This window comes from Apium graveolens, chromosome 8 (assembly GCF_009905375.1).
Source record: "Apium graveolens cultivar Ventura chromosome 8, ASM990537v1, whole genome shotgun sequence".
Lineage (NCBI taxonomy): Eukaryota > Viridiplantae > Streptophyta > Magnoliopsida > Apiales > Apiaceae > Apium > Apium graveolens.
In genome coordinates this window covers 128455673-128466458 of record NC_133654.1, presented here as the reverse complement: position 1 = coordinate 128466458, position 10786 = coordinate 128455673, and the positions used below count along the sequence as shown (strand labels likewise).

General features: G+C 38.7%; 2 protein-coding genes across 2 annotated transcripts; both read right to left on the bottom strand.

Moving 5' to 3' along the window:
* Positions 1-7958: 7958 nt before the first annotated feature.
* Positions 7959-8363, bottom strand: LOC141679985 (uncharacterized). The gene has a single exon (XM_074486332.1). It carries the CDS (start codon positions 8361-8363, stop codon positions 7959-7961), a length of 405 nt encoding a protein of 134 aa, XP_074342433.1.
* A 177-nt stretch (positions 8364-8540) lies between these two features.
* Positions 8541-10560, bottom strand: LOC141679984 (uncharacterized). Its single transcript, XM_074486331.1, has 4 exons — positions 10037-10560; positions 9679-9986; positions 9505-9592; positions 8541-9411 (listed from the first exon to the last, which is right to left on the bottom strand). Exons 1-4 carry the CDS (start codon positions 10558-10560, stop codon positions 8541-8543), a joined length of 1791 nt encoding a protein of 596 aa, XP_074342432.1.
* Positions 10561-10786: the final 226 nt, after the last annotated feature.

Below are 10786 nucleotides of genomic sequence, written 5' to 3'. Positions count from 1 at the left end.
AGAGGAGTTCATCCAGTATATGAGGGTGAGGGACAACTCGGTGTTCCCTGGGTTTTTTAGGACTGGCTAAGACACGACCCTCGGGACCGTGAACGAGGCTTGCCCTGACATTAACCCAGTGGACTATGTCTGCCCTGACGACGAGGCTTTACTACAGAGGTTTCACACCCGAGTGGTTGTCTCAGATCGTATCCCTCAGGACCCACTTCTTCCTCCTCCTGAGTCATCTTCTAGGCCTGCTGCAGATGATAGCTCTTCCTCCTTCGGGACTACTGAGACTTCCACCGAGAGCGGTGGATACGATGATATGGACGCTGAGGGCACCTCTGCTCCTTAGAGCTTTTCTAGCCCTGCGTGGCTTATTTATTTTATCTTGTCTTTGAGACTTTGCTTATCAGACTTTGTATTATTTATTTGAACCAACTTTATTTACCGAACTTTATGCTTCCATCTCATGCACTTAGTTTATTTGCCATGTCACAGAGATTCAAACATATTTCGAAAACTTTCTAAGTTTCACAAATTGTCGGGATTCATCCCTTACACAAGTCTTAATAAACCTCAAAATAAAATTATAACATGTAAATCCTAAGCAAACAAAGCTTCAAGGTGCTTTTTAACCTACTTGTCATCTTGACAAGTGAGAATCGTGCCCAACCATTTTACACATAGTAAATCTTAAGGTTTTGTGCATGCAAAGTTCTCGGGACTTCAAAACCATCCATAGTCTCAAGCTTGTAAGTTCCTCTACCTTGAACACTTTTGACCTTGTATGGTCCTTCCCAATTTGGGGCAAGTTTCCCTTTCTGCCCAACTCCAGAAGCTTCCACCTTCCTCAGGACTAAGTCACCTTGCTTGAATAACCTTTCCTTAACCCTTAGGTTGTAGTAGAACGAAGCCTTTTTCTGATATTCTACTATCTTCGCATGTGCCTCATCTCGTACTTCATCAATTAGATCCAGGGTTAACCTTTTCCCTTCCTCATTTTCCTCAGCATTGAAAGCTTGAATCCTGGGAGAGGAATGTGATATCTCTACAGGAACAACCGCTTCTGCTCCATATGCTAACATGAAGGGAATTGCTCTAGTCGTGACTCTACAGGTAGTCCTATAGGCCCATAGTATTGGGAGTATTTCATCCACCCAGTTATTCCTTGACTTCTCGATCCTTTTCTTTAGTCCATCCAGGATTATTTGATTCGCCACCTCCCCTTTCCCATTGGCTTGCGGGTGTGCCACAGAGGTGAATCATAATTCAATTTCATTCTCCTCACAATACTTTTTGAATTCCTCATTATTGAACTGTGTTCCATTGTCAGTGACTAGGATGTGGGGAATTCCATACCGGCACATGATATTTTCCCACAGGAATTGTGCAACCTGCTTAGTTGTGATTTTGGCCAAAGGCTTGGCTTCAATCCACTTAGTAAAATAATCAATGACTACAATCAGGAACTTTCTTTATGCCGAGGCCATAGGGAAAGGTCCAAGTATATCCATTCCCCACATGGCAAAGGGGATGGGAGAGTCGATAGAAGTCAACATCTCGGGGGGTTGTCGAACAACAGGTGCATGTTTCTGACAACGATCACACTTTTTCACATATTCTTTGGCATCGACCATTATCTCGGGCCAATAGAAGCCTAAACGGGGTATCTTATGAGCTAGTGCACTGCCCCCAAATATTGCCCACAGATACCTTCATGTACTTCCTCAAGGGCCAAGCGTGCCTCATCGGGCCTGAGACATCTTAAGTAAGGAACCACATAAGATCTTTTATACAAAATTCCATCTATCAAGGAGTATCTCAGTGCTCGAACAACCAATCTTCGGGCTTCAGTAGCATCATTTGGCAACCAACCGGTTTGAAAATGGGCCTTAATGGGATCTATCCATGACGTCCCTAGACCTATAGGAGCTACAAGCTTAACATCAATGCTCCGTGTTTTCAGAACGCGGAAGTATACACTTCCTGAACTTTCCTCTATCTCAGATGAAGCAAACTTTGATAATGCATATGCCTTAGCATTTTCCTCCCTTGGAATGTGCTCAACGTGGCATTCATCGAATTGGGTCATCACAGCTCTTACTAGGTGGACGTACTTAGCCATCGTATCATCCTTTGCCTCAATCTCTCCCTTCACCAGGGATATGACCAACTTCGAGTCTCCACAGACCTTCAAGTTCTTGACTCTCAGTGTCTATGTTAGGCCGAGGCCAGCTATCAGAGCTTCATATTCTGCCTCATTGTTTGTGGTTGGAAAGTCTAACTTCATAGCATATTCAATTAAGAACCCATCGGGGCTTTGTAAAACCAAACCTGCTCCACTTGAATTTATTTTTGATGCTCCATCAAAATAGAGGACCTAATATTACTTTTCCTTAACTTCCTTCTCTTTGTCCCCTTTATCACCTTCCGTGTTTGGAGGAATAGTATCTTCATGCCCCCCGACTTCTTGGTTGGGTATGGTACTTTCCACCACGAAGTCAGCCAATGCCTGGGCTTTTATTGCCGTTCGTGGCTTATATTTGATGTCGAATTCCCCTAGCTCTATTGCCCACTTAATCAGCCTCCCACTAGCCTTGGGACTATGAATAATATTTCTCAAGGGCTGATTTGTTAGCACTTCAATCTTATTATCTTGAAAGTAAGGATGCAACTTTCTTGAAGCCATTACCAAGGCTAAAGCAAACTTCTCAATAGTTGAATAATTTAACTCAACTCCATGCAGAATTTTGCTAACATAGTATACGGGTTTCTGGACTTTAAGTTCCTCTTTAACGAATACAGCGCTCAAGGCATTTTCTGAAATGGCCAGGTACAAGTATAAAACTTCATTCAGAGCTGGATTGGCCAATAACGGGGCATGGGCCATATATTTCTTTAATTCTTCGAATATAATCTGGCTTTCCTCACTCCATACAAAATCCTTAACCTTCTTCAAGGACTTGAAGAACGACAAGCACCTGTCCCCAGACTTGGAGATGAATCGCCCCAATGCAGCAACCTTTCCAGTGAGCTTTTGAACATCTTTGATAATCTTTGGTGGCTCCATATCCAGGATTGCCTTTATTTTATCGGTATTGGCCTCGATTCCTCTCTTGGAGACCATCAATCCCAATAACTTTCCAGATCCCACTCCGAAAGCACACTCTGCAGGATTTAACATCATTTTGTGATATCTCAGGACCTCGAAAGCTTCCCTCAAATGGTTTATGTGGTCAGTCTTTACTAGACTCTTGACTAACATGTCATCAACATAAACTTCCATGGTCTTGCCAATAAGAGCCTTAAGAATTTTATTTACCAACTTTGATAGGTGGCTCCTGCATTCTTGAGACCAAATGCCATAACAAGATAACAATAAACACCAAAGTCAGTGATGAATGATACCTTTGGGATGTCGTTCTTGTGCTTCTTAATTTGATTGTATCCACTGAATCCATCCATGAAGCTCAACATCTCATGTCCAATAGTGGCATTTATCAAAGTATCTATCCTTGGAAATGAAAACAACCCTTCGGGAATGCATCATTTAGGTCAGTGAAGTCCACACACATCCTCCATTTTCTATTGGCCTTTTTTACCATCACAGGGTTTGCTAACCATTCTGGAAATTATATCTCCTCGATGAAACCAGCCTCTAAGAGCTTCTCTACTTCCTATTTTATAGCTTTTTGCCTCTCTAGAGCAAAACTTCTTTTCTTTTGCTTCACTGTCTTCCGATTCGGATCCACATTCAGCTTGTGAGTAATCAATTTCGGGTCTATGCATGGCATATCAGTTGCTGACCATGCAAACACATCACTATTTTCTTGCAAAAATTTCACCAACTTCCCTCTAAGGGGCTCCTCTATTGTGGCTCCAATGAAAGTCACCTTCTCAGGATGCTCGGGGTTAAAGGAACCGAAACCAAGTCTTCTGCTGGCTTCCCTCTTTTCTCCTCATTCTCTCGAATATCCAGATCTGCCCTCAGTAAGGCCACATAACAACTTCTAGCCATTTTTTGATCTCCTCTTCTCTAATCCCATTCCGGGTGGGAAACTTCATTACTGAATGGTAGGAAGAAAGGACTGCCTTGAAGGCATGTATCCCCGTTCTTCCCATCATAGCGTTGTAAGTTGAACTAGCCTTCACCACCACAAAGTCCAACATCTGTGTTGCTTGCCTTGGTTCCTGACCTATGGTTGTTGGCAACTTGATTATCCCTTCCACGGGGCACTCTACTCCCGCAAATCCATATATTGGCATGTCGGTTGGGGTCAATTAGGAATCATTATAACCCATCCTTAAAAAGGTGTCATGGAGCAAGATATCTATTGAAGCACCATTATCTACAAGGACCCTCTTCACTGGGCTATTCCCTATTATTGGTGTTATGACCAGCGGGTCGTCATGAGGAAATTTCACATCGTCTAGGTCAAAATCATCAAATGCCATTGTTACTCCTGTCCTGGCCCTCTTCGGGGTTTCCCCAACAGTATGCATAACTTCTCTGGTATACGCTCACCTGGAGTTCCTGGATAACCCGGCAGCAGTTGGTCCTTCAAAAATTGTGTTTATCACAGGCCCTCGGGGTTGCGGTCCTCCAAAGATTGCATTTATAACCGGTCCCCTAGGCTGGGGATTCCGCCCCTGATCGTCTAGGTCCCTCCTACGATCTTCAAACTTCTTTCTCCCATTGTTATTCCTATCTCTTCCTTCCCCAGTGTACTTGTTCAATCTTCCTTTCCGAATGAGGAATTCTATTTCATCTTTCAGTTGTCTACACTCATCGGTGTCATGACAAACATCTTTGTGAAATCTACAATATTTGCTCTTATTTAGCTTGGCCGGGTCATCCTTCAAGGGTTTAGGCCAACGAATATCTTGATCTTTCTCGATTTCCATCAAGATCTGGCTTCTAGGAGCATTCAACTTAGCGTATTCAGTGAACTTTTGCCCAGGTCCTCCCTTCTTTGGGATTGAATCAGGGTTTTGCTCAGTTCTGGGATACTTGTCCTTAGCAATATATTCCAGATCAGTTTTTCGCTTCTTGCCTCCAGTGGGCTCGTTACTTACTACTGTCTTCCTCATGCTCTCCTCCACTTTGATGTAATTCTCGGCCCTATCTTGTAGCTGCAACATGCTTTCAGGGGGGCGCTTGGCCAATGACATATGTGATGTCCTGAAATTTCTCTCCTTAACTTTAATCCCGCCCCTATCTCCGTAATTTTCTCTAACCACTCCATCCACTTCCATGAATCTCTCTCTCCTCTGTTCACCGCCCTGAGCCACCGTTGACACTGGATTTTTTAGTCTCCATTTTCGTCCCTATACTACTTTCTGTTCCTGTATTCCTTAACCATCTCGCACCCGTCATCATCTTTGTAGCATTTTTTGGTGGAGCACGCAACCATGTCCCATATGCTCGCTCGACCATCTTTTCCGGATTTGCATATATGATACTACAATCCCTTTCTGAATGTCCCAGCAGACCACAAACGAAATAAAAAGTGCCCAGTCGTTCATACTTGAAATTGATCCAGCTCCAACTATCCCCTTCCCTCTTAATTTTTAATCTTCTTTTCAATGGTTTTCCTACATTAATCATCACTCTAATACGTACAAATGCCTTCCAGACTCCATCAAGCGTATTATTATCCATACGAATAAACTTCCCCATCGATGTCCCAATACTCCTCAATATATTTTCAAATAGGAAACCTCTTGGAATGTCGTAAACTTGAACCCAAATTTCAACAGATTGGATTTGAACCATGTTTGGGTCCTCACCATCTACCAACAGATGCAAAATCAATGTGGCTTGCTCAAATGACCAAGGCCCTCCCTCAAGAACTTTTTGAACATCCATTTTATGAAAAAATACAAACGAATATCTCATGCCTCCAACATCATGAACCTCCATGCCCTCTCGTGGTCTCAATAGCGTAGCCATTATATTTTGCATAGCCGGAAAATTTATATTCTTTTCCGTTAAGAACTTACCAATGAGAACATATGTTTGCTTCTGTTTTACTACCTCCCTGTTGGCCACAATGATTCCCCCTTCATCCTCTTCTTCAATAACAAGCCCCGCATATAACTCCTCTAACGATTTCTCCTGCCTCGCCATAACTAGAGATTCGTAAAGATGAAATGGTTGTGTATGAAACAAGAATGAGATGTAGAAAAGTTTCCTACTAAATATGATTGGAAATAAAATATAGAAAATACTGTCAATCTTGACAGAGAGAAAAAACTGTCATATCGACAGACGATATGATTATTAAAATTTTAAATGTATATCAAGAGCATTCTTCTAACTAATTACTCATGTAAATTATCACAATTTTTAAATAACTATTAATATTGTTATCAAATTATTTAAAATAATAAAATCAATTTTTAATATTTTTAGTAATTTAAAAATAAAAATTTGTAAAACGCGCGGGTAAGTTAATTTGAATTATAAATAATAATATATTAATTCTTATATATAGCTAGAAATCTCTTTTTCTATAAAAATAATATATAATATTTTATTAATTTTGATATAAAATGAACGATCTAAAATATTTAAAATATATTATATTCTTTATCTTCGATAAAGTTAAGTGTTACACTCTAAACTCGCTTTTTTATCAATGAAATGTTAATTTTGTTAGTTACAACTATTTTTTTATTTTAGCAAACTAAATATAAAATAAACTACTACCTCTTGGCTCGTACTTGAATTTAAACTGTAATCACCTAAATACAATTCATATTCAATTTAAAGGATTTGTATGGTGAGATTTCATCCCCGTTAACGGAAAATGAGAGATAAATATGATACATATTTATCGAAGTATCATTTTTATTCATTAGTTAAAATTTATGATTCAAATAGTTCCTAAACACTTTTACAATACACCTTGGCGAAAAAAGTTATTTGAAATCAACCATTTTATTTATATTTATAAATATTACTTAATTAAAATTTTATTTTATATTAAATATTATAATTGTTAATATAAAATAAAACATGACATCAGTATTTTAAATCAATAATTTTTGGATCATTTTTGTGTATCACAATAATCTCTTCTGTATACTATTACATAAAAGATATATAATAAATTTTTAAATTGTCACGTTAAATATAATTATATTAATGATTATGCATTATATAACTCACAGATTTTAATTTATAATATCAACCGTCAAATAATTAATCTCGCTCGACTAACATAATTAAATATATAATTACCAAGTAACTTTAGTGTCGTCGTAGTTAGGCTTTATATCCTAATTCTCTATAATGCACCACCTCATCATCTTATTTTTTTTAACTCATATTTAATAACTTGTCTTCAATTAAAATGATAAAATATATATTTTAATATATAGCCAACAAATATATATATAATATCATTGGAGACCGAACAAATTTTTGTTTTTTATAAAATAATTAATTATTATTTTATATTATTTTAGCTAACTATTATACCTAATTTGGTGGGATGCTCCAAGTCTATAATCTCCTGTAACATACTAAACCTAAAAAAAAATCACATAAAATAGAGGTCAATTACCTAAGATTTTTGACACTAATGCACAACCTTTTACACAGGCAACATATTTTTTGTACCAATATAAGAGACATATTTCTATAAATAAAAGCAATTTGAGCTTGCTATACCTTGCAATCATATATTTTATGCCTTGGCCAAATGTGGGTATATTTAATTTTAATATTTTGCCTTTATTGATACAATGAAATACAATTTCAATACACATTTTTTAAATATGATATATTATTTAGTTTAAATAAAATTATTTTTATTTTTTTTATTTAATATTAACTAGTAATAAAGTTTTTTCTTAAAATATATTAAATTACTTTTCAAATTATTAAATAAAATATTACTAACCCATATTTGTATATGCCAAACATGGTTTCTTATGTTTTTTTTTGAAACAAAACCCGAATTTCATTACTGAATCATAATATCCGACATAATAGTCTCCAACAAACAAGATGGAGGAGACAAACTAATAACGAAGCTATTTAGATCACAAGGCAATTTAGCCAATACATGGGCCACCTTGTTTACTTGCTTCCTACCAAAAACAATTGAGACTCCACTCCTAGCTCTCATAATCTCCTTACATTGGCCTACCATATTACCAACCTCAAACCAATTCAGGATGTTATTGTTCAAAGCATTAACAGAGAGTAAAGAATCACTCTCTATGATGACTGGACGTGCTGTTAAATCCTTAATCCACAACAAACCTTCAAGGATGGCTGTTGTTTCTGCTTCGACCACCTGCACAGCCCCTTCAAACTTTCCTATCTTACCTGCAATGAAATGTCCCTGACTATCCCTAAGAACCATTCCTATAGAGAAGAAGTTTTGTCCTTCCTTAACTGAGGCATCGACATTCAGCTTCAACACTCCAGTAGGGGGCTTCTCCCATCTATGAACCTGATGTTGAACTCTACGACCGTGACTAACCCCCTGCTATTGTCGTTTCCTCTGTACAATGCTCCATTCAAGCACGTGAGATAAACTTCAATTTACAGTCGCAGCTGGGGAAATAATCTTGCCTTCAAAGATACGTTTGTTCCTGGCATACCATATTCCCCATAGTACTGCCGTTAGCTTGCTCAAAGTCTCATTAGATGCCTTACTAAGTTGCTCCAGCACCCATTCTGAAGCATTTTCTACCATCCTCATGTCATACCGAAGGCCCACCAATCTCCAACATTCTTGGGCAAACTGACAGTCCCAAAATAGGTGAAGCATATGCTCTTCATCGCCCACACACAACGCACACCCAATAGGCACCGGTACCCCTCTATGTCTAAGTTGGTTTCTAACAGGAATAACATTTCGACAAAAACGCCACATAAATACCTTCATATTATGAGGAACATCTAATGTCCAGATTTTACTCCAGCCTTTCGTTTGTTGCACTCCTGAATTACCCACTTGATTCTTTTGCCATTGATGATATCCCGTTTTCACTGTATACTGACCATTGCTCGAATGGATCCAGGCTACCCTGTCTACAGTATTAATTTGTGGAATACGAGTTCTCAAAATTGCATCCGCATCAATGTGGTTAAAACACGATCTTACCTTTCTCTCATCCCAACTCTTACCATTTTCTGTAAAAAACTCACAAACTTTTACATCATTTCCAACCCTCGAATCTTGCTGATCAACTACAAACTCATCCTTATTCCTTAACCATCTATCAGAGCAAATGTTAATAGTCTTCCCATCCCCAAGAACCCACCTCAACCCTCTCTTAAGTTCCTCTTTAGCTTCCCAAATCCCAGACCAGGTATAGCTAGACCCACCTCTTCTACAAGCTTCAAGAAGACCGGAGTTAAGGAAATATTTCGCTTTAAGCACTCTCGAGACCAGAGCATGAGGTCTAGTGATCAAATTCCAACATTGTTTACCGAGTAACAAAATATTGTACCCATGTAAATCTCTAAAGCCTAACCCCCCTGCTTCTTAGTCATACTCATTCTTCCCCAAGATAACCAACGTATGGGTTTGTTCGATGTAGAATTCGATTTCCACCAGTAAGCATTCATCAACTGTTCCATATCCTGACACAGAGACTTAGGAATCAAGAAACAAGACATGGCGTATGAGGGGATCATCTGGGCCACACTTTTCAACATAACAGCTTTACCTGCACTTGACAGAAGTTTCGAACTCCAATCCTGAATTCTCTGATAAACTCTGTCTTTAAGGTACTTGAACACCGTTTTCTTCGATCTACCAATAAGAGACGGAAGTCCCAGATATCTGCTATCTCCTATCTCATTAAACACCCCGAGCACCTGCTTAATTTCCTCCTGTTTATCCCTCCGCACGTTAGCACTAAAAAAAACTGCAGATTTTAGAAAATTAACAGCTTGCCTAGAAACGTCTTCATACTTCGAAAGCACTGCTTTGACTGTGAATGATTCCGCTGTCGTTGCTTTAAAGAAGAGGAAGCTATCATCCGCAAATAGAAGATGGGAAACAGCCGGAGCTAAATGACTTACTCGGCACCCTGAAATTCTACCATTAGCAGCCTCTTTTTCAATCTATTAGCTAAGACTTTCGCAACCACTTTATACAACACATTACACAATGATATAGGTCTTAGGTCCTTAGGATCTTCTACACTTTCTTTTTTAGGAACTAGCACCAACATAGTATCATTGACAGTGGCTGGAAACATACATTCTTGGAGCCAGACTTTACAGCTTTGATACACCTCTTTTCCTAACACTTTCCAGAAATGCTGAAAAAAGGCCGGGTTCAACCCGTCTGGACCACTAGCCTTATCCGGGTGCATACTTTTAACTGCAGCAGAGAACTCCTCATACTCTATCTCGGCTGTCAACATATTGTTCTGCTCATTTGTAATCACCCCCTCATCACTATAATTAGGAAACTCCATCCTGTCAGCATGATTTATATCAGAGAAAATAGTTTTATAGTACCTTTCTAACAAATTGCAAAGCTGCCCATGTTCAGTAATCATAGAACCATCCTCTGCTCTTAAACCAATAATGAGATTCATCTTTTTCCTGCTTGAGGCTGAAGCATGAAAAAATCTGGAATTAGAATCTCCCTCTTCCAACCAAAACGTTTTGGCTCGTTGTTTTCAGTATAGTTCTTCATGCAACAACAAATCACTAAGCTTCTCCTTCTCATTAAAATAAAGCTGAATTCCATCATCATCCTCTCTGTCCTTGAGTTGATCAATAATTTCTTTTTGCTTGATAACTTTCTCCCTGAACTTGTGA